Consider the following 27,554-nt stretch of genomic DNA (forward strand, 5'->3'; position numbering starts at 1 on the left):
TCCCGCGTGGCCGGCCCGGCCGGCCGGACTCCAATCCCCAGCATGCCTCGCGGGGCCGTGCGTGGCAGCGGCGCGTGACGTCGGGGGAGGGAGCTGGCCAGTGCTGAGGGGGCGCGGCGCGGAGGGGCGCGGAGCCGGCGGCTCGGGGCCCAGAGCGCGCCGCGGCCGGGAGCCCGCCGGCCCCTGACAGCCCCCTCCCCCCGGCGGACGACGACGGAGACGACGAGGGCGCCGGTCATGGCGGAGCAGCGAGCCCGGCGCGGGCCCTGAGCACCACCGCATGGAGCGGGACGAACGGCCGCCCAGCGGAGGGGGGGGCGGCGGGGGCTCGGCGGGGTTCCTGGAGCCGCCCGCCGCGCTCCCTCCGCCGCCGCGCAACGGTGGGTGAGGGGCGCGCGGCGCCGGCCTGTGCCCTGCCCGGGGCCCTCGGCGCGCGGCCGGCTCCGGGTCCGGGGCTCCGGGGCCCCGGCGTGGCCCCTCGCCCCGGTGCCCGCCGCGCCGGCCCGCGCCTTCCCGTCCCCGGCGCGGACCCTCCCCCGCCGGCCTCCCCTCCCCCCGGCCCGCACCCCGCCCCCCCGCGCGGCCCCCCCGCCCCCCGTCCCGCCCGAGGGGGCTCCCCGCCCGGGGTCCCGCAGCGGGGGCCGCGCCCCGAAGCGCGCCGGCGCCCTCCCTTCCCCTCCCCCCGGCCGCCCGGCGCGCCTCCCGCGGCGGACGCCCCCCGCGCCCCGGCCCGCGCCACGCCCTCGCCCCCGCCGCGCGGCCCCTCACCTTGCGGGCGCGCCTCCTCCGCGGGCCCCCGCCCGGCGGCGCTCAGCCTTGCCTTCCCGCACCCCGCGCCCCGCTTCTCCCGGCCGCCTCCCCGCCGGCGAGCCGCGCGCGGGGCCCGGGCCCCGACACCTGCCTCGCGCCCCGCGGGACCGGCCCCCGCTCGCCGCGACCCCGGCCGGGCCGGCGAAGCTTCACCTGCGCGCCCCGGCCCCGGCCCCGGCCCTGCCCCCGCGGCCGCCCGGCCCTCGGCCCCGCGCGCACCTCCCCGCGCCCGCCCCCGGCCGGGGGTTTTATTTGTACGTGTTTGATATTTCCCCTTCGGTGTTTGCCGCGGAATGTTTTTATTGGTAACGTGTAAGGCGCTTTTGTGAGGTCGTAAAAGGTGAACTTTTGAACTTGGAGAGCGCCCTGCAGCAATTAGCGCCGGCGAGAGCCCCGGGAGGCCTGCATTACAAAGGGTGCGCGGACGGGCCGGCAAACGCTCCGGCGGCAAACCCGATTTATTTATTTATTTGCCCTGCCTTCCACCTTTCACATCTCCTCGTTTCCGAATAAAGGGCAGGCCCTCTGGAGATCCGCGCCCCCTCCCCTCTTTGCGCCATAAACGGCGGTTCTCTGAAAAATGCAGGACCGAACAGTGTCTAACAAGTAACAGATTTCAAATTGAATGCGAACCCCCGAGACAGTTAGGAGGCCCTAAAAATTAATTGCTTCAGCCAGAAGTTTCTCAATCAGGACAGTGACCTGGCAGGTGTGAGGCAAGTAACCTGAAAATAGGTCGCTTAAGCGCTCGGCTGCTGCAGGAATGGGGAGCTGCAGAAGGGGAGCGATCTTGGGGCGGATCTGTGCCGTTTTATTTGTTAACTCATCACACATTGCATTTCAGTGGATCTGGTACTTTTACCAATTAAGGGAAGCGTCTGTTTAGAAGAGAGTCTGGTTAACTTCACGTTGTGTTACTGACCAAAGAGAGAGAGAGGTTTTCAAAGCTCTTGTCTTTTTTAAAGATGTCTGTGATGTGGTATCTAGGTGCTTGGCAGTCCCGTGGGATGTCTTTGGAGACTAATTTCTGAATGTGAACATGTTTGAGATCAATAAAATCCGGTGTTACAAAGGAGGAAGCCGGAATCCAGCTAGGATGGAAGACTACAGTATCCCAGGAACAAAGGAATTCTTTAATGCTTTTGACTTTTTAAGCACTTTAAGTCGGCTTGTTATTAATGTGTGAATGTTGTACGTCTTGAGTTTACCACACTGATATTTTTTACCCACGCTTCAGATTTTGTCTTACAACCCCGCTTAGTGTGTGTCTTTGGTTACTGCCTTTCTATGTGCACCTGTGCATAACGCTTAGATGATGGATTTTCCTGCAGAAATTACTTTAGTTCTACTTGGGAATATTGTAAGAGGAGTCTTAAGAACTGCATTTGCTATTAATTATTCATTAGTACATTTTAAAGAACTCAGCGGTAATTTTAACTCTTAATCAAATTTCCCTTTTATAGTCTCATTTCCTCAATTGGTTCGAACCATTTGAAAGAATGTTATCGAGCAATCCATTTAGGCTAACATGGCTTTTAATAGTTTACATCAGTCCAGTTTTGAGCTACAAATATTTCCTTTTTCGCTGGAAACACAGTGAGGTTTTTGGCAGTTTGATGGGCTTAAGAGAAATTACATTAGTCTGTTGAGGGATTTTATTTTGTTTTTCAGTGCAAAAATAAGCGTTGTATATTGGTTTACAATTTATGTTCCTTGTCTGTATAACTTAACGTGCTCATCGAAGCATTAACAAAAAGGCAAGTTTATCTTTGGGATAGTGTGGACTTATTTTTCTTTTGTACTTCCTAAATAATGCTTTTCTCCAAAAGCAAATGAAACTGCTTGCGGTCTAAGCAGGGAAAATTAATTCTATCCTAGTAATTGATTTCCATTCTGTGTGACATATTTGCAGTAGCTAGCTATCTAGATAGGTGGTCTTTTGGTTTGTGTCAGGAAGAAGTAAACTGGTGGTGGAATTTTAGAAATGTTTTCCTGCCGGAAACGCCATAGCTTCTGAATTTACAGTCCTTAAAATGGTTTTTATTATTCTATCAGAACAGAGTTGCTAGCCTTTTGATGGACTTGCTAGCCTTTTGATGGACCATCGCCCCTCCAGGAATTTCTTGTGCCGACTGCGCCAGATATTTTCAATTGTTGCTTGTAGGTTTTCATAACAAACGTGAACTCATTTAATCATAATAGAGGACTGCTCCCTTTTGGGGTTTCAAAGCAGGATGAATGATTTGAGGAAGCATATGGCGAATATTTATTTCATTTGCTCATTTTAAGAGAATGAAGGAGTAGCCTTTAAAACATTTCAAGCAAAGGAAGGCATTGTACTCCATTCTCAGTAATTAAAAGCATATTTTATATAATACAACTGTAGAGGATTTGGGGGTTCGCAAAATAACCTGAGGCCATGTTGTCTACCCCCATCCAAATATTTATTCCTGAAAATAACAGGTATTTCTCCATGACAATTGAACTTTGCAGCTGTGGCTTTTTCTTTTTTTTTTTTGTGGCTTTAAAAATGAAGTTAATTTTGAGTAATCTCAGCTTTCTGCTTCCATTAAAAAGTAATGGGTGCTATATTTCCCATTATTCCTTAGTCCAAGCAGTATGCAGCTTTTTTCCTGTGACTCCATTAAAACACTGAAAGGCAGCAATGAACAGATTCAGGGTGCTTCTGAACAGATGAGGTATGAGACGACCACATTTCCAATCTCAGCTTTTTGCCAAATTCTTTCTGAGCATTTCTGACCCATGTAATCAAAATATGATCATGACATACTTCCTAAATGTATGAATCACTCTGAATTCTGTAGCAAAAAGGTGTGTATGTTCATGTGAATCTTTGTTAGCACATGAAAGGGAGTTAGATGGGGAGAGGGAAGCTAATGAAAAAGAAAAGAAGGTGAAATTACTGAAATATGTCTAAACCATACATTGCCACAGTTTATTAATAATATCTTTCTCAGGTTATCTCCCCCCCCCCGGGTTGTGTCAAAGATAGAAAGTCAATTTTAGATTAAAATACCAATTTTAGTCTAGTGGAGGATGGAGGATAGAATGGCCAGCTGCTATTATGATAATGGTAAAGGAAATTTCTAACACCATTTCTAGAGCTATTGTGCAAGTTGGCTAATGATGCCTACATGCTTTGGGGTCTTAGGACTTTGAGCTTTATCCTTTATTAAGACACCATCACTTTGTTTTTTATAAGTAGGTAGTTAATGGTTTGTGTTGAATAAGTTGGTCTGTTAGTAATTGTGTTCAGACGGCAACTTCTGGTTTCAAAATTTTAAAAGTCAGCATACCCCTTCCCTGATAAGCGACTTAATTTTCAGTAAACTCATCTAGTTCTTGTAAGCCTTGTCATAATTTTTGGTTTTTATGTTTACTGTTGGTGCAGGAGCCATTTTAATTGATAATTCTCTGAGTATTTTTTTTTCCATCTGTATAATTAACTTCAAACTTAAATTTGGGAAGATACTTTTAAGTAAATACTACGTTGGTTGGTGAAATCTACATTTTTAAAGAATTTGTGTGAACTAGTAGTCATATATCTCTGTGAGGAAAATCAAAGTTCTCAATCAACAGGTAAAATGGAGCTTGCATTTCAGGGAAGAATAAAGTGTCCTTGACACAATTTTAAACAGGAGGTATTTATTGAATATACAGAAAGTCGTGATTTAATATACCCAATTCTTGGTAATTCTTTGAAATTGTACTTTCAAAGTGTTATAAAACCAACAGGTTGTGAAGGAATCTTTTCTTTGAAATTTCTGTTTTCTTAAGCTCAGCTTTTTCCTGGCTTGGGTTATTTCTTAAGGGTATATGGATGCTTTTGACAGCGAGGGTTCAGAAATGCCAGAATTACTGAAAGTTGGCAGTAAGTACGAAATAGGTAAACTAGTTTTTAGGGTGTGGAGCCCTTGTTAGAATCAAGAGTTTTAGATTAATCTTAGATTTAAAAGCCATCTCTGGATGTAACTGACATATTTCTGGAATCAAGTCCAGTCTTCTGTTTATTGCTTATTTTCCAACTTGATTTGCCTTTGTGAAAAAATAGAAGACTGTTAGGTAATGGAAAATTAGAAGAAAACTGTTGTGAGATCTACATTTCAGGGTGGTTTAGAAATAGCTATGGAATAGAGAACTTTATTTGAAAGAATATAATATTCCTACTTTATTTCATGTTTTCCTTACCTGCTGTTTAACAGCTTAAATTAACTTCTCAAGAAAACAGTTTTTCACTGGTTGTGATTATTTAAATAAGATTTTACTATGTAACCCGGTAATTCTAATTAACAGTGATCTAGTTGGGGAGCGGATAAGGATTTCCTCAGCTGACTGCTGGGGAACTGAATTGCTTTTTTCCCCACCCCCAGCTGCACCAAATCTTTTGATCCCTAAGCTACAGTGGTTGTCATTTGAAAAAGCAAACTGAGAGAAAATTAGTTGTGAAAGTAGCCTACTTTGAGGCTTTATTTGCATTTTGGAATTGTTCTTAAAAAATAATCATTGGAATAATTGAACTTTCAAATTTATCTTGAAGAGAGCAAAGTGACCAGACTCTAATGACTAGGTAGAAAGTTGCTGAATTTCTTTTAAAATTCATTTCTTACTAAAAATTTTGGGAATTTTCCTCTTACTAAAAAGAGGAAATATCCCAATTATAAATTCACAGGAGGCATTTTAGTGTTTTGATTTATTTTTGTTGGGTGTGTGTGTTTGAAGAATACAAAAGGTAGTCTTCATGCCATGAAAAAATTTTCGTTCAAGGTGGTTTGTGATTTTTACCATCAGTATTGTATAAATTCAAATAGAGATTCACAAATTCTTACATCGTATACTAAATAAACTCTACAATTTGTTAAATTAAGATTAATTTTAAAAAGCATCTTCAGTTGATGAAATTTTTAGATCCTGTTTGCAACTGTACACCCTTCAATTTGTTTACACCAGAGAAGCTATTCAGGCATAAACCACAGATGGCAGTAGTAGCATATTTTTCTTTTTTTTCTGAAGGGATTCTTGCCTTAAAGTTGGTGTCAATTCTTCGGCCACCGTTGATAAGTCAGCTGGCAGGTGTAGTGTTTCCTCAACCAATTCCCTAGGCAGCAACATGTAATATATTTGGGAAACAAATCTGGGCATTTGATTTGAAGATATACTCTGTGTGTGGTTTGAACCATCATAGTGACTTTGCTTTCACAAAGTGAGAAGTTAAAGAAAGAATCTGGTAATAGTAATACAGAAAATTGATTAATAAGCAATAATAGAACATTGGAACTTACAGGGATGGTATTAGCAAGGAGACAACACCTCTGGCCTACACACCAGTTCTTCCATGCCAAAAAAAGAAAAAAAATAATTCATGGGCTCATTTCAGTCATGAAGCTGTGTCACTTTGTAAGAATTAAAATTCAGGGGCTCCCTGGTGGTGCAGGGGGTTAAGCACAGCACTGTGAAGCTATCTGCAGCTCAGGTTGGATTCCCCGCCAGGGAGATAACCACATGGCACAGCAGACCTCTCCTGTCTTGCCCTCTGCTCCCCTCGGCAGTGTATTTCAGCAGATCTGCCTGTTCTGTTCCCCACTCTGTCTCTGGTGAATCCTCTTACCCCCCCACACCTCTGGCCTGTACCCCAGTTATGGTATGCATAAATAAATAAATCTTTAAAAAATAAAAGAATTAAAATTCAGTTTTGACCATTTCTGTGTAAGTCCTTATGCTCTTTTGGATCAGGTGTGGTGTTTTTTTTTTTTTTTTTTTTAAATCACAGTTAATTCCAGTTTCTGCAGTTAACAAAAGTAAAAACAAATACGATGCAACATTTTTGTGCAGCCTTTATACACCCAATTCTGCTTCATCTCTTACCTTTTAAAATTTATAAATGATTAATGAAGTAGCACACAGTTGAATTGTATTATTTTCTATCACTTGACATTTGTTCATCCTTGCATTTGTTAATCTTGGCCCATTTACTGATTCCCTAAATTTGTTATTCACTGTGATATTTAAATTTGTTGTTTTCAAAGTGTGATCCACAAACTTCTGTGATTCCTGAGAGCCTTTCAGGAAGTTCTTGTGATCAAAATTATTTTATGATAATATTGATAATGTTTGCTTTTTCACCTTTGCAAGGATATTTCACAAGCAGTGGTGGGTAAAAACTGTTGGTGTTGCCTCTGCAGAAATCAAGGCACCAAACAGTATTAGTAGTAGTATTGTCTTCTTTATTTCCATGCATTTGTATTAAAAAACAAAACAAAATATTTTTACTTATAGACTCTCCTTGATGAGAGTCTATATCAGGATTATGCATGTTTAATTTAGAGTATTAGTGATAAAACTATCATTGTATTTTAAGTTAAAAAAAACAGCTATTAGTCTCTCCTTCCATTTTCTATAATAACTAACAGCTTTAATAATCAAAACTCCGAGTTTCATTTGCTTCAAAAAAAAAGTCTTTGAGGAAGCAATAACAATGGTTAATTTTTTAAAATCTCAAACCTGAGTACATCATTTTGATTTTTTTATATGTGGGAATGGCAAGTACATACAAAGCATTACTGTTGCATGCCAAAATGGAATTGTTTTAAGCAAAAGTACTTTTACAATTATGTTGTGAAGTGAAATGCTTTTTTTTTAATGGGATGCCATTTACTTGAAAAAATAATTGACAAACTGTGATTTATTCAGACTTGGGTTATTTGTTAGACTATTTTAAAGACTTTCTCGATGAAATAGTGATACTACTAACAAATGTCATTTTTTTTTTTTTGTATTGTCTAGTGAAATGTGTGAACATTTTCAAGATCTGCAGATTTTTCAGTAAAGAAGTATTTTCCAAATCATTGGCATATGACGTTACAAAATCCTGCATCATGTGTAACAGATCTGTTCAGGGCCTCCCCGGTGGCTCAGCAGGTTGAGCGCTGCACTGTGAAGCTGTCCGCAGCCTCTGCAGTACCGGTTCGATTCCTGGCTGGCTGGGGAGAAACCCACATGGTGCGGCAGACCCCTCCTGCCTCGCCCGCTGCTCCCCTCAGCAGTGTCTTCTTTCTGTCTGCTTCTTCTGCTCTCTGCTCTGTCTCTGGGGAATTCTCTCACCCTCCCGTGCCTCTGACTGTACCCCAGTTCTTATAGAAATAAACAAATCTTTAAAAAAAAAAAAACCTATGAATTAAAAAAAAAGATCTGTTCAAAATGTCAGATCAATTAATGGATTTTAATATAACAGGGTACATAATGAACTAACCTTTAATTGACTACCACTCACTGAGTTTTGGTATAGTATCAAACAGTAATACTCATAATTACTTTAATAAGCAAATGCCGTATGAGGCCAGATTTTCTCCCTATACTTCAAACCAAACTACATTACAGCATACCAAATGCAGGAGCACATAGGAGAATCTAACTGCCAGAATTAAGCCAGATTGTAAATTAGCAAAAATATAAAACAGTGCCACTCCTTTCGCTATTTTTTTGTCGGAAAGTAATTTTTTTGTGAGAATGTTATATTAATATGCAATAGGTTTATTATTGTTACTTTTTTTTAAATTTTTTTAATAGAGGCATGTTTTTATTTATTTGTTTGCTTTGTTTATACATACACTGGGTACAGTCAGAAGCACAGGAGAGTGAGAGAATTCACCAGAGCACAGCGGGGAACAGAGCAGGCAGAAGGACCGAAGTACACTGCTGAGGGGAGCAGCGGGCGGCAGGAGAGGTCTGCACGCCATGTGGGACCCTCCTCAGGTGGCCGGGGAGCAGCCGGGGATCGAACCTGCGGCGCGGAGGCTGCAGACAGCTTCGCAACCCAGCGCTCAACCTCTGCACCACCGGGGAGGCCCTATTATTGTTACTTTTAAAGGAATAATATACTTAAAGTTCTTTGTAGCTTATTTTCTACTAGGGAAAATAACAGATGTAATCCATTAAAAACCTTCGCTCTTTTGGGTCCTATTAATTTTTAAGAGTAAAAGGGGTAATAAGTCCACTCAGATCTAAATATGTGAGAACTCCTGTTTTAAATGAACTGACAATGTGTAAGAAAATGGAAATTTCATCAGGTACTATTATTAGTATTTAGTTACTTGGATCTTTTAGGGGGTGGGGGAACGGGGCACACACTAAATGGAGTGTGTGGTAGTTCACCTTCACTGAGTACACTGATAAGGCTTTTGTTACCTGCTACATGAAACCTGTGTCGTTAACAGTTAATTATCTTCTGGCAGAACTTTTCCTGTAGAAACTATTTCCTCACCAAGGATAAATTTATAGTTGCGGAGGTAAATCTGATAACACACACATACACGCAGCTTAATAAGAACTGTCATTGCTATAAAATAATGAAATATTTATGAGGTAAAAATCCTATCTTGCTTTTTAAAGCTTCCATTAAGAACCACTTGCTTGTTTCCTTTCAGTAGACATGTTTGTCTTTCATCACATCTTCTGAAGTTATGATACTGGCAACGTCTTTTTGTAGATTGGTTTGCCTTTTAACCTGGTAGACTGAAGGAATTGGTAATAAAATCTGTGAAGGAAAGCATCACTTCTAGTTTTAGAAAAGAATACCCTTTCATAGAGTGAGTAACATTTTAGTGTAAGTCAGTTACTGTGTTGTTAAAGAGGTGGGGGTTTACTCCTTAGGGTAATTGCTAGGTGGAAGGCTCAGTGGTGGGCTTGCTGGCAGAAGAAATGTCACATAATATTGTGAATAACAAGTTTCTGGATTTGAATTTAAGATGAAGCCTGGTGGGTGATGAAAGATCAGTGAGATATTTGGAATTTCTTCCTGAGAGTGCTGTAATTATGTTGATGTTCCTGGAATTTTACGTAAAGTACCTTTTAAAGTATTTGTTTTCTGTGGGGGTTGTAGCTTGGTCATAAGACAATACAAGCCTTTTCTTTTTCATTTTAATGCTCAGATTTCTTTTCTCAAATAAAATCTTTAAACGCATTCATCAATTGAGTATAATTGTTTTAATCACTAAACCTAATAATAACTGAGGCAGATCAATTTTTTTCCTTTCATATTCTTGCTGTACTCTTGAAATTTAACCTGTAAATTGAGAAACTTACTGCAGTCTTTCAATTCTTACTCCAAAATGCCTTCTTAGCAGGATAATAAACCACCTGGGGGAACCCCCACTGATTAGAAAGCTTTGTTTTTTGGAAGTTGCTGAGTAGTCTCAGCTAGGGCTAAAGGATTTCGGTTAGTTGGTGTGAGAAGGAAAAAGCAACACAAATGTAGAACAAAGATCATGACCATGTGACTTTGCCACTTACCTGAACTTTTGTGTTCTCATTTAATAGTAATAACAGCTAATGTTTATGTAGTGCTTATTATATAATGTGCTAAGCTTTCTTTACCCTTGTAACGATGAGGTAGGTGTTCTATTTTCTCCATTTTACAGGTGAGAAAACTGAGGCCCACAGGTTAAGCCCCAGGTTTCAGTTAGTAAAGCATCAATCAATAATTGGTTTCCTAGTTTTAATCTCTCCTTCCTTTCTCTCCCCACCCCTCCCCCATATTACAGTGTTTCTAAAGCTGATTACAGGGTTATTATGATAAGTGACTAGGTCTGTAAAGTGTCAAGAATAGTGTGTGACATTTTTGACTTCAGGGCATTTATAGGTGTGGAGCCTAGAACTTAATTTATAGATTAGCGTCAGAGAGACCAGCCCTTAAGAGTTGCGAGTAACTTTTTTCTTTCTCACATCTTGCTCTTAATAAGACAACCAGAAAGCAGATTTACAGAATCAGAGACAATCTTGGTAATTCTAAAAAGTGGTAAGGACAGAAAAGGATTTTGAGCTACTCAGGGAGGGTATACCATATATTTTGTAGGTGGTTTATCAACACTAACCACAGAGAATTAGTATTTTAATCAATGTTGAAAGGATGACTGAATCAGGAATCAGAAATCTGCCTTTTGCTTATAGAAATATCTTTTGAATCTGAGTTCTTTGCTTGTAGTCAGAGAAAGTGTACAAAGTATAAGACAAGGGAATGTACTTTTTAGTTACTTCAGAAAATTGTGTCAGCATCTAAGACCAGCAGTGTTGTTGAAGCTAAATCCAAATTTTGATGGCCCCTCTTGACACTAGAATGCATTTTCTGCTTGGAAATGTGGTTCTCCTTGTAACTGAAGTGACTAGATACACCAGATTAAGACAAGATGACCAATAAACGGACCGTTTGCTTCACTGCGCTGGGGAATGTAGTTTAGGAAAAGGTGGTCTTTGTCCCTTGTACCTTTTTTATTTCTGCCACACAAAAGCTGGCTGTATGAGAGAAGACAGTCAATTCAAGAAGCTTGGCATGTCCCTTTGAAAACAGAAATATAAAAGCCAGTATTCCAAAACTTGTAAAACATAGAAAATGATTCCTTGCAAAAATAGATGTGGTACTGTGGGTAAATAGATTATGACAAGCAATGTGGTTTGCATAGGAAAGGACTTGAAGAGAGGAAGCCAGACACATTATTTGAGGAGATCGATAAGAGTTTCAGGTAATAGTTGATGGGCCTGGGTCTTCTTGAATTCTGATTCTGTTATAAAGGCATGTTTCTATGGGCCCATATATAAAAATAAGCTAAATTAGGTAATCCCTGAAGGGATTTTTCCAGCTTTAGGATGGAATGACTTGGTTAAAACAGGAAGTTGCAATTTAGGAAAAGCCTTGTTTGGAGCAGATAGCTCTGTAACTCACAACCCCGATTCTCTGGGCTGATTTTGATTTTAGATACTGTTCAGTCTTTCCTCTAAGGACATTTACATTTACCAAACTCTGATTTTCCATGTTTTGATTTTAGAACACCTGATTGCTTTGAAGTCTGTAGGAACATATCATCACATGTAAATTCCATCTCTTGGTACACTTTATAGAAATATTTGCAGTTGAAGTTCTAATGTTGTTGTAATTTGTAATGTAAGAAATTATAGTTGAAATTAGAGTTTTTCTCAAGATTGTTCTTCCCATTTATGACCCTTTCATCACAGATTTTCTCTTTTGTAAGTACACTTTCAATCAACTCATAGTCAATTTCAGTTTCCTGCATTCCTTGTAAAGAGACTTTTATCTGCAAAATTCATTCATCATTGAGAAGAGTCCTACTAAATGCCTTGCATTTGAGAACATGGACTCATTAAAGAAAATTGCAAACTCGTCTTAAATGCTGTTGGTCCGTAAAAAGGGACCCAGCAGGAAAGTTGGCAGTGCATGGGGGAGGGGTGAAGTGTGTGTTGGGGGGCGGGGTGTAGCAAAGGCGCTGCAGTTGAAATATTCATCAATCATTTTACTGGCACCAGGAAACCAATCAGCCTTTTAGAGGAGAGAACTTAATCAATCACCTAATGTGGGAAATTACAATTGCTTTCCTACAAAAAAATATTTCCTTACTTGCTGACAGATCAAATCTGAAAGATAGTTGGCTGACCTGACCGGAATTCAGAGCTAATTTATGGCAAGCAGTTACTGAAAGTACTATTGTGATGGAGAAATGCATTTAACGTTTGAAGATAAAGTGTCCTATCTATTGTAAGCCTCTTCAAAATATTTCAAAGTAAGTTTGCTTTTCATAAGATGTGCCTATTACTAAAAAACAATTAACTAGCATTTATAGGCATTACAAAGCTTATGAAATACTGTAAATTTGCTCTCCAAAGTTATTTTCTGGAACATACATGGGGCTTCCAACTGGAGAATACCCAGTGTCTCCAATGCCTTGTTTGGAAAGCAACTTTAGAGCTTTGTCTCAGAGACATTTCCTGGGAACACAGTTGGAAGTTTTTGCATATAAATAAAAGGAGGGATTTAGCTGTAATCTTGTATTTAAATTTTTAAGTGGTGTGGTCTCTGAGCTTTGTGCTTTGATTGTCTGTGGCCTTTAGGTCCTTAGGTGTGAGTGCTTAGCAATCTAATGTTTTTAAAATTAGAAATTTATGGTTACAGAGGAAAATACTGAAAATGAAGGGAAAATTACGTATAATCTTTCCTCCAAGCAACTTTCATTAACGTCGTCTTATTTTTCCTTCTAGGCTTTCTTAAAATCCTAGTTTCTTGTTGTGTTTATGATCGGACAGTATATACCATTGTGTTTTATGATTTTTGTTTAATTTTGAGCTTTTTTCCCATGTTATGAACTTTGTTTATTCGACATTATTTTAAACATTTAGTACTTACGTGAAGCCCATTATTTTTTTATTGTGGGATATTTAGGTAACTTTTAGTTTCCCTTACAGAAATACTGCACAGACCATCTTGTGCTCTATATTGTCTTATTTGGGGGAATAGATTTTTAAAAGTTTGTCTAAGTCAGTATAACTTCATCAATAACCCTTTTAATTTAAACTGAGATCTCTTTTACACTCTTTTAACATCATAAGGGCGATCAACAGTACTTACTTTTTTTAATCAATGACTGGTGTTTGAGTTAGTTAGCCTGTGGTAGGCTATTTGCTCTGTTCTGTTCTCTTTGTTTTAAGAGATAGTCATTTCCAACACCTTTTGTCCCCTGAATCTTTCAGATTTCTCCCACTAATCCTACTGGTTGTTTCTCCTTCTTACCTCCACCCCAGTTTCTTCACTGTAGTCAGAGCAGTGCTTAGGGACCCATCTGAGGCTGCCTTCCTACTACTCTTGTACATTGTGGGAAAATGGGTGGCAAAGACACTCTGGAGCCTTCTAAAAATCTTGGGAGGATAGGTTGGCATGCATGCTTGTGTCTGTATCTTCTAATACAAAGATACCACCTTTAAGTCTGAAACTTACAACTGAACCTGGTTAGAAATAGCTACAGGAGAGAGATGTTAAGTTTGCTTTCTTTTACAAATCTGGGTAATCTTCCTGAGTTCCTCACTGACTGATTTTTATCTGGATTCTTGCCCAGGGTTTGTTGGTGAGAGGACCTAAATAAATCTTATGCTAATTTGAAAAACATTCACAATTTTAACAGGGCTGGTTTCGGGATGGAAATAGCCAGGTTATCAAAATATTTCTTTCTGCAAATTTTGATTTAAAAGCATATTTGCTGAAATTAAAATTGAAGGGTCTTCTAGTAATTTTTAAAGTTTATGTCAGTTGAGAGTAAACATGAATATTTAAAGATCATTTGCCCTGCTTTCTTGTGCTCACCACTGGTGGTCAAAGTGTTAGGGGGAAAGGGCTGCTCTGTAACAAAAGAACTCGTAATTTGCCAAGATACTGTTTTTATAATGCTTATTAATAAGAAAATTAATTAACCAACTGCTCTTTCCTTCAGCTGTACCAATTGCAAATCTCTTCAAATCCTGGTTAGTAGTTAAAAACCTTGAGATGACCTTGAATCTAACTGAACTGCAAAAGCTGTCTTTGGTTAAATATATAGCTTTTGTTGATTCAAAAGAGGTTAAATAGAATCACATTCTATTTGCTAAAACATTAAAGTATAGCCTTGGGTGGTGTACATTGAAAATCAGAAATAATAGTGTTATGGGGCAACCCCGATATAAAACGGGTTGCCTGGCTGTGTGAGAAATGTGGAATGGACTAAAAGAAATGAAGTTGTCATCTCTTTGTTGAGCAGTATGTACTTGAAAGGTTTAAGGTAGGGTGGCATTTTTCAAAGTGTCAGTGTGAGATACCCAGATTTGCTAAAAAAGATCATGCCCCATCTTAACATCAGAGATTTCTTGAGCACAATGGGTAATCAAAACGAATGTTTAATGTTTTTTAAATTGTAAACAATTTAATTGGTTTTTAAAATATTTTACAGGAGTGAAAAGTCAGTAGGTGAGAAAAGACATGATTCCTGCATCAAAAATGAGATAAATCCCTGAAGAGTACAGCAGCAGGGCAAATGAGTTGGGCACACGTTAGTGCCTTATATAGATCTTGCAGTTTCTATTTTTGTTCTAGCAGTGTTTTATTTTTTGCATGCATTTAATGAGACTGTCCTATACTTTGATCAAAATAATTCATCATAAATTTGAAATTGTGTGTGTCAGTGTGTGTGTGCGCGACAGAGCACATGTGTGTGTGAGCGATCGCTCGATTGATTTGAGGAGAGGGACACACCAAGATAATGAAAGGAAAAAGTTGTAAATACAATAGGAATTGCTAGCTTGGGAGTCTCTAGAGATTTTAATAGGGGTTCTCAAGCAAGTTAAGTTTTGCAGAATTTGATCTGAAGTCATTTGAGTAGTAAGGTCATCCAGGGGAAATAAAATAATGTGATCTCAAAACTTTAACTTCTGTTTGAAATTATTTCAATTTACTGTGGCAACAGTGCCACGCACCATCTAAATAGCAGATTTATTTTCCCCAGAAAGGGGTAAATAGTTGGGCCTCCCTGGTGGTGCAGGGGTTAAAGACACAGCACTATGGAGCTATTGAGCTCCATAGCAGCCACAGCAGAAGGAGTTCGATACCCCCAGCTGGCGGGCCAGGGAGCAACCCACATGGCGCAGCAGACCTCTCCTGTCTCGCCTGCTGCTCCCCTCAACGGTGTATTTCAGTAGATTTGCCTGTTTTGCTCCCCACTCTCTCTGGTCTACACCCCAGTTCTTATATGCATAAATAAATAAATCTTTAAAAATATTAAAAAAGAAAGGGGTAAATAGTTATTGTTGTATGGTAGACAAGCGGCATCAGTGAGGGTGGCAATTAAAAATTTCAATGAGCAGTTAATATAATGCAGTGATTAGTAGGTGTGTTAGAGCATAAGCTTTAGAGTTAGACTTGCGTTTACATCCTGTTCTTCCTATTTCTATCAATGTGATTTTCTTTTGAGGATGGTGGTGGCGAAGGGATGTAGAATCAGCACACAAAGATTACTGGAGAATAAAAGGAGGTTTAATATGTGAAATACTTAGAGCGTGGCTGTATTAACGTTAGGAAACCTGTTTAACATTTCTCAACTTCCTTACCTGTAAGTAGGGTGATGCTTAACTTACTTCATAGGTAAGCAAATCTCTTCACCAACATTCCAGTCATTGAAACTGGTTTCCCAGAGGTCCAGTTTACCCATTATCTATTTCAGCAAAAGCCAATTCACTGAATCTAATTTGTAGAATTTGTTGTCATTTTCCTTCGCAATTGCTTCTCTATCATTCTTTTCCTTTTCCTTTCTTGTACCTCATCTCTTCCTCTCACCTGTAGCCCAGACCAACGCTGTATCTTTCCACCAGCAGAGATCCTGTTTCTGCCCTAGTTCTTTCCAGCTGCAGCAGCAGAGAGCTGACATAGAGACAAAAGGAACATTCCGCTGTTCCTGTCAGTTTTAATTTGGCAGAAGTCTTTAAAAGTGAATTGAGGGCCTCCCCGGTGGCACAGCGGTTGAGCGCTGGGTTGTGAAGCTGCCCGTGCCCGAGGCCTCTGCAGCGCCAGTTCGATCCCCTGCTGCTCCCCGGCCACCAGAGGAAGGTCCTGCATGGCGCGCAGACCACCTCCTGCCGCCTGCTGCCTCCCTCAGCAGTGTACTTCGGTTCCTCTGCCTGCTCTGCTCCCGGCTCTGGCTCTGGCGAATTCTCTCACCCTCCCGCACTTCTGACTGTACCCAGTGCTTGTATAAATAAATAAATAAATCTTAAAAAAAAAAAGGAAAAAAGAATCACGCTGCCCCTTTAAAATGAATTGTTATAAATTGTTGAAATAATGAAACATTTTTGGGAACTTTAAGGATTGCCTATTGGGAGATTTGGCCATTTGGAGAATTGACTTAGATATATTTGGAGAAATTAGGCAATAAATATGTATAAGGTGCCTATTACTGTACAATGGTTGGGGTGTAGAAAGTACACTAAGTTGATGTCCCTACTGGGAACTGGGAATTGACTCCCCCTCACCCCACCCCAATGACTTTCTCACCTGTGGGCTGTAACTTGAACAATAACAAATGATGAAGGTTGGTTTAGAGACCATCTAAGGACTGCCTCCTGCCTCCCCCCACCCCACCCCATAACAGCATTCTTGAATTTGCCCAAATGAAATGCCCTCTTTTAGCTTGGATTTCTGTTATTAAATGGTTTGTTTTTTTTTTTTTAAATGTTGGTCCCCCCCCCTTTCAAACATTTATTTATTTATTTATTTATTTATTTATTTATTTATACAAGCACTGGGTACAGTCAGACGCGCGGGAGGGTAAGAGAATTCACCAGAGCGGGGAGCAGAGCAGGCAGAAGAACCGAAGTACACTGCTGAGGGGAGCAGCGGGCGGCAGGAGGCGCGCCATGTGGGACCCTCCTCCGGTGGCCAGAGAGCAGCCTGGGATCGAACCGGCGCTGCAGAGGCTGCAGGCAGCTTCGCAACCCAGCGCTCAACCGCTGCGCCACTGGGGAGGTCCTGTTATTAAATGGTTTTGCCTCTGGTGCCCTTCAGAACCTGCCTTCTCAGTGATTTAAGAGATGTACCACATTCCTTCAGCATTTCATTTCTAGTCACTTGTAACTAGAATTATGAACCTTAAAGTAGTCTGCAGCTTTACCAGGGTGAAAAACAAGGCCAGGTCCTTGGAGGTTTTTGGTGGTGCATATCAGAACCTGAGCAAATATTCCTATCTCTAATACCAGGAAGTTTGACTTCCCTACTGCCATCCAAAGCCTCTGTGGAGATTCCTGAAAGGGCTTTCTGGTAATATCCTTAAAATGGGAAGGGGACAAAATGGTTGCTGAATGCTCAGTATGTGTTAGGCACTGTTTGAAACTATTATGTAATCCTTTCCATAATGTTTTCTTTGATAGGTGGTGCTAGTCCCAAATTACAGAAGAGTTAACTAAGCCTTAGAGAATAATAACTTACCACTACTCCACTAAACCAATATTTTATTTTTATATATTTATGCATGTAAGAACTAGGGTATAGGCCGGAGGGTCAGAGGATGAGAGGATTCAGCAGAGACAGAGTGGGGGAGCAGAGCAGGCAGATCTACTGAAATATACTACTGAGGGGAGCAGCGGGCGAGACAAGAGAGGTCTGCTGCGCCATGTGGGTCACCTCCCTGGCTGGGGACCTAACTCGTGCTGCAATAGCAGCTGATAGCTTCATAGTGCTGACAATTAACAATTAATCCCCTGTGCCACTAGGGAGGCCTCTGGCCCCTATCTTTCTGTGAAAATTTTGTAGTTAATGGTTTGATTTTTCTTTTTTCTTTCTTTCTTTCAAGATTTTTTTTTTAAATTTATTTATACAAGAACCAGGGCACAGCCCAGATGCATAGGAGGGTGAGAGGATTCACCAGAGACAGAATGGGGAACAGAACAGGCAGACTAATGAAATACATTGCTGAGGGGAGCAGTGGATGAGACAGGAAAGGCCTGCCGTGCAATGTGGGTTTCAACCTGGCCGGCTGGGATCGAACCGCGCTGCAGAGACTGCAGACAGCCCCACAGTGCAGCCCCCAACTGCCTGAGCCACCAGGAGGCCCCTTTTCTTTTTTCTTTTTTTTTTTTAAAGATTTTTTTTTTTTAATAGAGGCATGTTTTTATTTATTTATTTGTTTGCTTGTTTGTTTGTTTTGTTTATACATGCACTGGGTACAGTCCGAAGCGCGGGAGGGTGAGAGAATTCACCAGAGCCAGAGTGGGGAGCAGAGCAGGCAGAAGGACCGAAGTACACTGCTGAGGGGAGCAGCGGGCAGCAGGAGAGGTCTGCGCGACATGTGGGACCCTCCTCCGGTGGCCGGGGAGCAGCCGGGGATCGAACCCGCGCCGCAGAAGCCGCGGGCAGCTTCGCAACCCAGCGCTCTACCGCTGCGCCACCGGGGAGGCCCTCCTTTTCTTTTTGCTTAAGCTGAAATTTGTTGTGTGCTCTCTGTATGCTATTTATGTGCAGCAGTCCTATAAAGAAAACCACATTGTCATTTTACAGATGACAGAACTGAGCAAGTTATTTGACTTGGCCTACTAATGGTAAATGCAAACTATAGGATTCAAATCCAGGTCTCTCTGATTGTGGGCTTCATACTCTTGGAATCATAGGTTCTGATAGAGGGGGTTCCTGAGGACCATTTATCTGTACCATTACGAAGTCTAGTGTTTTGGGCCTCCCTGGTGGCGCAAGGGGTTAAGTGTAGCACTATGAAGCAATCTGCAGCACAAGTTTGATCCCCAGCCGGCCAGAGAGAAACCCACATGGCGAAGCAGACCTTTCCTGTCTTGCCCACTGCTCCCCTCAGCAGTGTATTTCAGTTAGTATGCCTGTTCTGCTCCCCACTCTGTCTCTGGTGGATTCTCTTACCCCCTGCATCTCTGGCCTGTACCCCAGCTCTTGTATACATAAATAAATCAATCTTTAAAAAAGTCTAGTGTTATAGAAGACATATTATTTTTATTTTTAATTTTTAAAGATTTATTTATTTATACAAGAACCAGTTCAGATGCGCCGGAGGGTGAGAGGATTCACTAGAAACAGCGGGGAACAGAACAGGCAGACTGACTGAGATACACTGCTGAGGGGAGCAGCGGGCGCCGCAGGAGAGGTCTGCCATGCCATGTGGGACCGGCTGGAATGGAACCAGCGCTGCAGAGGCTGTGGACAGCTTCACAGCGCTGCGCTGAACCTGCCTGTGCCACCAGGGGAGGCCCAGAAGACATTACTTTAATGGTAGATGCAAAAATTAAAACCAGGGCCTCCCTGGTGGCACAGGGGTTAAAGCCTTAGCACTATGAAGCTATCAGCAGCCCCTGCAGCATGAGTTCGCTCCCCAGCCAGGGAGCTACCCACATGGTACAGCAGACCTCCTATCTCGCCTGCTGCTCTCCTCAGCAGCGTATTTCAGTAGATCCGCCTGTTCTCCTCCCCACTCTGTCTCTGGTGAATCCTCTGTAACCTCCCTATACCCCATATTTGTATGCATAAATAAATCTTTAAAAATACTAAAAAAATTAAAACCAAACTTCAGAGCAATGTCTCTCCCACTTTCAGGCATGGGGCAGTTGTACTTCTTGAAAATTGCTTGTTAAAGTTTTTCTCCTCTTGGTCATGATGTTGGTTTGTTTTTTTTTTTTTTTTTTTTTTAAAGATGCCTTTGTTTTTAAGTAAGTGAGCAAAGTCCAAAGCTAATTTGTGGTGATGGAAACATAGATCCTTGCTAAGGGAAGCAGTGCTGGCCCTGGACATGTGACATAGAAGCAAATCTATGTGTACAATGGGAAGAAATTGTAATATATAATGCTTTTTAGGAAATAAAAAGTAGCATTAGGCTGCTTAAATACTATTTGGACAAGATAAAAAGTGACTAACCTGAAGGAAAACCATGAAGGCTGTGACATGTTCAGGGCTGAAAGTAACCAGTATGTCTACACAGTTTCAGTTTACAGGTCAGCTTGTCTTTGAGCCTGCTTTGTTGACCTTACAAGTATGCTCTTCTCATTTGACATCATTAGCCAATATTTGTTTCTCAAAATTATGGTCACTTTGACTTATTCAGGAATGTGAGGCATATTTAGAAAGAGGATTGCTAAAGTCAGATTAGAGGAGCTATGTGCCAAATTATGTTTTTTTACTCTGAAAGGTCTAGGTATTTTTTTAAAAAAGATTTATTTATTTATTTATGCATACAAGAACAGGGGTACAGGCCAGAGGTGTGGGGCGGGGGGTGAGAGGATTCACTAGAGACAGAGCGGGGAACAGAATAGGCAGACTGCTGAGGGGAGCAGCGGGTGAGTCAGGAGAGGTCTTCTGCGCCATGTGGGTCATGTCCTTGGCCGGGGATGGAACTTGTGCTGCAGCTGCTGCAGATAGTTTCATAGGTTGCGTCTTAACCCTTTGTGCCACCGGGGAGGCCCAAGGTCTGGGTATTTTACTTAGTTTTCAGTTATATGGAAGTAAGAATGCTACTCTGTGTGCTAGTGCATAATAATGCTAGAACAGGAACTTCAAGTCTGAGCTGATAGAACTTACAACAGGTATCAAAAGCTATGAGAAAAGCATGTATTATACATGATGAGTGTGATTTTAGTGTGGTGCAGTAGACTAGTATCTGTAGCTATGCCCTAATCATTTATTTCCTCGGTCCTGTGATTCAAGACCTGAATGGTTGACATAGAGGTCAATTTTCACAAAAATGCTGTAACCTCATCAAGAAACCAACATTTTTTTAATAGATTTATTTTTTATTTATGCATACAAGAGCTGCGGTGTAGGCCAGAGGTGCAAGGGGTAGGGGAATGGAGTGAGAGGATTCACCAGAGACAAGAGTGGGGGACAGAGCAGGCAGATCTACTGAAATGCACTGCTGAGGGGAGCAGCGGATGAGACAGGAGAGGTCTGCTGTGTCCTGTTGGATTAACTCCTTGGCCTGGGATTGCCTCAGTGACTGGCAATAATAGCTTAATAAGGTTGAGACTTTAACCCCTGTGCCACCAGGGAGGCCCCAAAGTGGTTGATTTTGGAGAGTTTAGTTAGATTATTTTCTTACAATATTTAAAATGTACACATTCATTTTATGAAAGCAATATATTTTTAACCAGAAAAGTAGAATGAAGGGGGAAAAAAATCAGCCATAATGTCCATGTCCATACTTCGAGATAATTATGGGAAAAAAGACCCCAATGTGCTTTTCCCCACACAGGAGATAATGTTGAGTTCATTCTGAGAGTACAGTTATAAATGTAAACATTTATGTTTGCAAACTACTCCATTGAATAGTATATCAAAATTTTATTAATTATTTTCCCATGGTTGTATTTTTATGTGGCTACCTATTTTGCACCATTTATTTCTGACTTTTTTTTTTTTTTAAAGGTTTATTCTGTTATACAAGCACTGGGGTACAGGCCAGAGGTGCGGGAGGGTGAGAGGATTCACCAGAGACAGAGCAGGAAGCAGAACAGGCAGAAGGACCGAAATACACTGCTGAGGGTAGCAGCGGGCGAGATAGGAGAGGTCTACCACGCTACGTGGGACTCTCCCTGGCCGGCCGGGAATTGAACCATTGCTGCGGAGGCTGGGGACAACTTCACAGCACTGCGCTCAACCTGCTATGCTACCCGGGAGGCCCTGACTCTTTTTCTTAGGTTAAATTTCCAGCGCTGATTCATAAGAGGCAAGCATATTTAGGGTCTGTCATGCAGCTGCAGCTGTGTTCCATTTCATATGGGGGTTTTCTTTTTTTTTTTTTTTTGAAAGATTTATTTATGTATACAAGAGCTGGGGTGTGAGTCAGAGGTGCGGGGGGGGGGGGGCAGGGTGGAGTAGGGAGGTGGTGGTAAGAGGATTCCCCAGAGACAGAGTGGAGAGCAGAACAGGCAGATCTACTGAAATACACTGCTGAGGGGAGCAGCGGACAAGACAGGAGAGGTCTGCTGCGACATGTGGGTCACCTCCTTGGCCAGCCGGGAATTGAACTCATGCTGCAGTGACTGAGGATAGCTTGATAGCGCTGTCTTTAACCCCTATGCCACCAGGGAGGCCCCCATATGGGGGTTTTCAAAGAGAATAAGGAAAAGGTACTTTCTGCTTATGGGGGCATCTCTTTGGTTGCATCTACTCCTCACTAATATATTTGCCTAACAGTTGATGTCTACTGTCCCATCAGACCATCTGTGGTCACTTTCTGAAATGACCTAAAAAATTCTTTGACCATGTTTCAACAAACTCTTTGATCTGTAAGAGTTTTCCTGAGGTAGCCTTTGAAATGGCAACAACAACAAAAATCTTCTTTATTCTCCCTGATCCTTCTGGGAGAAACTTACAATTACTCAAAAGAAGCTAGTTCTTCCCAATTATTAATTCATTTAAAGTTTTATATGTTAGTTTGGCTTGGTTTGTAAAGTTACTCTTAACTGCTTCTGACATGGACATGTTGGATTACCCAGAAGGTTTTAAATATACTCATTTAAGTATGCTTTTGCCTTCTTGGATTTGTGAGGCCTGCTGTTGTAGGAGTGTCAGAGTTTGTTCTTTGAAATAACACCAAATCCCTATATTTCTGGCTGTTGGACAGCACATACCATGCAAAGGTGGGGTATTATTAGTCAGATGGCTCTGAATAGACCTTCTCTTGTTTTGACTTTTGTGGCTCTTCCCCCTGTAACCCTATAAGACAACAATATGTGAAATAACTCGGAGGGAGAAAGGTAAGTTCTGGATGGTGTCTCTAATACATGGAACATACAGTAACTGAAGTAAGATTCAAATAAAGACAAGTTTAAAAACTTAACCCTTGAGCAGACCTTTCCTGTCTTGCCCGCTGCTTCCCTCAATAGTGTATTTGAGTCAGTCTGCCTGTTCTGTTCCCCACTCTGTCTCTGGTGAATCCTCTCACCCTCTCATGCATCTGGCCTGTACCCCGGTTCTTGTATAAATAAATAAATAATTTTTTAAAAAAATATTTGTTTCTCCCACATTAGTGTGTATGTGTTTTTTTTTTTTTAAAGATTTATTTATTTATTTATACAATCACTGGGTACAGTCAGAAGTGCAGGAGGGTGAGAGAATTCACCAGAGCAGGGAGCAGAGCAGGCAGAAGGACCAAAGTACACTGCCGAGGGGAGCAGCGGGCGGTAGGAGAGGTCTGCGCGCCATGCGTGACCCTCCCGGTGGCCGAGGAGCAGCCGGGGATTGAACCGGCGCTGCAGAGGCTGCGGGCAGCTTCGCAACCCAGCACTCAACCGCTGTGCCACCGGGGAGGCCCAATAAATAAATCTTAAAAAATAAAAAAAGATGGTGATACTAGTAGCTACTTTAGTAATTATCAGAATTCACTTGAAACAATCCAACGCCTGGCATAGAGTCGTCAATAAATGGCAACTGACAGATTATTTTATGTTTTCTTGTATGTGTGCATTTTGAAATTTCTTTAACCTCCAGGCTGAAAGAATTATCAAGAGTCCCTTTTGTTACTCCAGAGAACCAGAAAATATAAATGAAAAATGTCAGAGGTTCATCACTACATGTGGGTGAGCTCCTAGGCTGGGGATCGAACTCAGGCTGCAGTAGATTTATAGTGAGAGACTTAACCCCTGCCCCACCAGGAAGGCCCCCTAAGCTGTTTTCATCTGATTTTGTAGCCACAGCCTTGAAGCTGTATGCTATTTTTATTTTTTAAAAATGTTTCAAAATTGAGGGCCTCCCCCGTGGCGCAGAGGTTGAGTGCTGGGTCCTCTGCAGCGCTGGTTCAATCCCTGGCTGCCGGTGAGAATCCCACATGGTGCTGCAGACCTCTCCTGCCGCGCCCGCTGCTCCCCTCAGCAGTGTCCTCCGTCTGGCTGCCTGTTCTGCTCCCCGCTCTGGCTCTGGTGAATTCTCTCACCCTCCCGCTTTTCTGACTGTACCCAGTGCTTGTATAAATAAATAAATAAATAAATCTTTTAAAATAAAGTTTCATGTTGAAATGTCATAATCTTGGACTCACTATTTTGCCTTCAGTTTGGTTTTAAGGCTGTACTTAACAATTCTAGAAGCCTGAAAAACTGTAGAAAAGATGATATAGGTTCATCAGAAGGAAGTTATTAATATTTCCATAGAAATATAGACACTTCTTATAAGTGGCATTTAAGCTGAGCAAATATGTGGGTATAATAGGTAATATAATTGAGAATCCTTGGCTTCCCCTCCCTCTTCTTTTTTTTCCCCACATTAAGAAAATGACATTAGACAAAGGGCACTGTTTTTGTTGCATTTTTTTAAAATACGACCTTGACATTTGTAGGCGGAGAAAGTGGAATATGACTTGATGCTCTGCCAGCCAGCTTTTGCTATATGTACTTGTGGTGCTCTGTCTCTGCATTCAGAAGCATTTTCTATTATTCCTCAAGTTTTGTCAGGTTGCCTCTGAGAAACAAAAGCTAATGGCCCAAATGACACACTATCCACTGGTCAGAAAGGAAAGAGGCAGATGTGAATTTAATGCTCAGCTAATTAAAAGAAAAGTATTTTTGTATCTGCTTGGGTCTCTGGGACTAGCTTGCATTGCTGTAAACCTGACTGCAAGGCAGGCTGTGGTTTGGCTAACTAATGTTTGTGGCAAAAAAACCCCCATGCTTTCTTACCCCGTACCCAAGTACCCAGGTATCCATTGTAACAGGAGTTCAGAAAATAGGGGAGAGCGCAGAAAAAGGGAAGAATTCCTAGAATTTAAGGGGCTATGGATGGTTTGCCTTGTGTATGTTGGCTACCACCACAAAGCTCTTTTTTTATTTTTTTTTCCTTGTGCTTTTAAAGATTTATATTTGTTTATGCATATAAGAACTGGGGTGTAGGCCAGAGGTGTGGAGGGTGAGAGGACTTGCTAGAGACAGAGTGGGGAGCAGAACAGGCAGATTTCCTGAAATACACGCTGAGGGGAGCTGCAGGCGAGACAGGAGAGGTCTGCTGGGCCATGTAGGTTAGCTCTCTGGTGGGGGATCGAACTTGAGCTGTAGTGGCTGCTGATAGCTTGATAGTGCTGAGATTAATCCCTTGGGCCACCAGGGAAGTTCTCCTTGTGCTTTTAGTTCCTAGTTGAAAATTTAGAGCCACCATATAGAAGTAGTCAGAGTTGGGATGGCTTTGACACACTTCCATGGTTATGTAGATATTTCCTATCTTCAGTGACTCTTGCCTGTAGAACAAAAGCCAAAACTGCCTATATATAGGTAGATGGCCGTCAGAACCCTTTACGATATGGCCCTGGTTAGGGTGATAAATCAAGTCACATTACAAAATGGATATTCTTTTCCCCCTCTCTGTTCATGCCTTTGACATGTGGCTTCCTCTGAACATGTTTCTCACAATGGTTTGCCTGATGAATGCTTATCCCTTCTACATGCTCCTAGACTAGTGGGTGCTGCTTCTGTTCTCTCACTAATATTGATCACAGTTACCAACCATTTTCCACTGACCTAAGTGTATTCACTTTGAATTCTCACAGTGATCTGTGGATGAGGAAATGAACTCTGAGAAGTGAAGTAGCTTCCTAAGTGAACACAATTAGTGATGGTGCAAGGGTTTAAACCTAGTCTGATATCAGAATTTATGCTCTTACTACTCTGTACTACTTCCCACTTGTATCTTGACCATTTGTCCGTATATGTGTGTCCATCATTCACTCCCTACAGCTTTTTTTTAAAAAAAGAATTTATGCATATAAGAACTGGGGTACAGGCCAGAGGTGCAGGGGGTGAGATGATTCACCAGAGACACAGTGGGGAACAGAACAGACAGATTGACTGAAATACACTGCTGAGGGGAGCAGCGGGCAAGATAGGAGAGATCTGCTGTGCCATGTGGGTAGCTCCTAGACGGGGATCAAACTCATGCTGCTGGACAGCTTCATAGGTTGCGTCCTAATCCCTTGCACCAACAGGGAGGCCCCTACTTATTTTTTGGTCAGGATTATTTTGCCTATTCAGGATCTTTTGTGGTTCCATATAAATTTCAATAGTCAGTTTCTTTGAAGAATGCCATTGGATTGCACTGAATCTGTATATTGTGTTGGGTAAGATGACCATCTTCACAACGTTAATTTTTCCTGTCCATGAACAGGAAATAGCTTTCCATGTCTTTGTGTCATTGTTGTCGTCTTTTTTTTTTTTTTTTTTTTTTTTTTTAATTTTAACATCTTACAGTTTTCATTGTACAGATCTTCTACCTCCTTTGGTAAGTTTATTTCTACATATATTAGTTCTTTTGAGGCAATTGTAAATAGGATTTTTTTTTTAATCTTTCGCTTCTATTTTGTTGTTTGAATATAGGAACACAACCAGTTTTTGTATAGTGCTCTTACAGCTTGCTACTTCACTGTACTGATTTGTTGTTTCTGACAGTTGTCTTTTAGTGACATTTTTAGGGTTTTTTTTTTTTGTGTGTGTGTTACTATGTTGTCTACAAATAGTGGTAGTTTTACTTCTTATCCAGTCTGGTTTCCTTTTGTATCTTTCTCTTGCCAAATTGCTCTTGTTAGGGATTCCAATGCTATATATAGTAGTGGTGAAAATGGACATTCTAAGCTTATTCCTGACCTTAGAGGAAAATTTTTCAGTTTTCCGCATTGAGTATGATGTATCTGTGGTTTTGCCTATATGACCTTTATTATGGTGAGGTGTGTTTTTAAAAGTTTCTATCATAAATGAATGTTGAGTCATCAGATGCATTCTCTTCAACTATTGATATGATCATATGATTTTTCTTTTTCTTTTTGCTGATGTAGTGAATTACATTGATTGATTTGTGAATGTTGAACCACTTGTATCCTTGGAATAAATCCCACTTGGTCATGATATATGATATGTTTGCTGTATTGTTGAATTCAGTTTGCTAAGGTAGGTATTAGTTCATCTTTGAAGGTTTGGTAGATATGGTCCTGGGCTCTTTTTTTTTTTTTTTTTTGACTTTTGATTACTGTTTCAATTTCCTTGCTTGTAATTGGTCTGTTTAAATTCTCTAGTTCTTCCTGACTCAGATTTGGAAGGTTGTATGCTTTTAAGAATTTGTTCATTCCTGTGTATACAATTTATTGGCATAAAGATGTGCATAGTAATCTCTTACAAGCTTCTTATTTCTGAGGTGTCTGAAACAATCATTAAAATGAAAACACACCATACTGGATGGGAGAAAATATTTATATATCAAACATCCAACAAGAGGCTAATAACCAAGGTTTCCAAAGAACTCATACAATGTAACAAAAAAAAAACAAAAACAAAAACAAACAACCCAATCAAAAAATGGATGGAAAAGCTAAATAGGTACTTCTCCAAAGACATACAGATGGACAGTAGGCACATGAAATAATGCTCATCATCACTTATTAGGGAAATGCAAA

The 27,554-nt window shown here is 41.3% G+C and overlaps 1 protein-coding gene across 1 annotated transcript in view; it reads left to right on the plus strand.

Annotated features, from left to right (window-relative positions):
- Nucleotides 1–226: 226 nt before the first annotated feature.
- The window catches only part of NR6A1 (nuclear receptor subfamily 6 group A member 1), a gene marked incomplete at its 3' end in the record, with an annotated part of 170,347 nt that continues 143,019 nt past the window's right edge, over nucleotides 227–27,554 (plus strand). Inside the window, 1 exon segment of the mRNA XM_084236128.1 lies at nucleotides 227–380. Coding sequence (XP_084092254.1) covers nucleotides 281–380 — 100 coding nt within the window. The 5' untranslated portion in view covers nucleotides 227–280.

Source organism: Talpa europaea (assembly GCF_964194135.1).
Source record: "Talpa europaea genome assembly, chromosome: 7".
NCBI classification, from domain to species: Eukaryota; Metazoa; Chordata; class Mammalia; order Eulipotyphla; family Talpidae; genus Talpa; species Talpa europaea.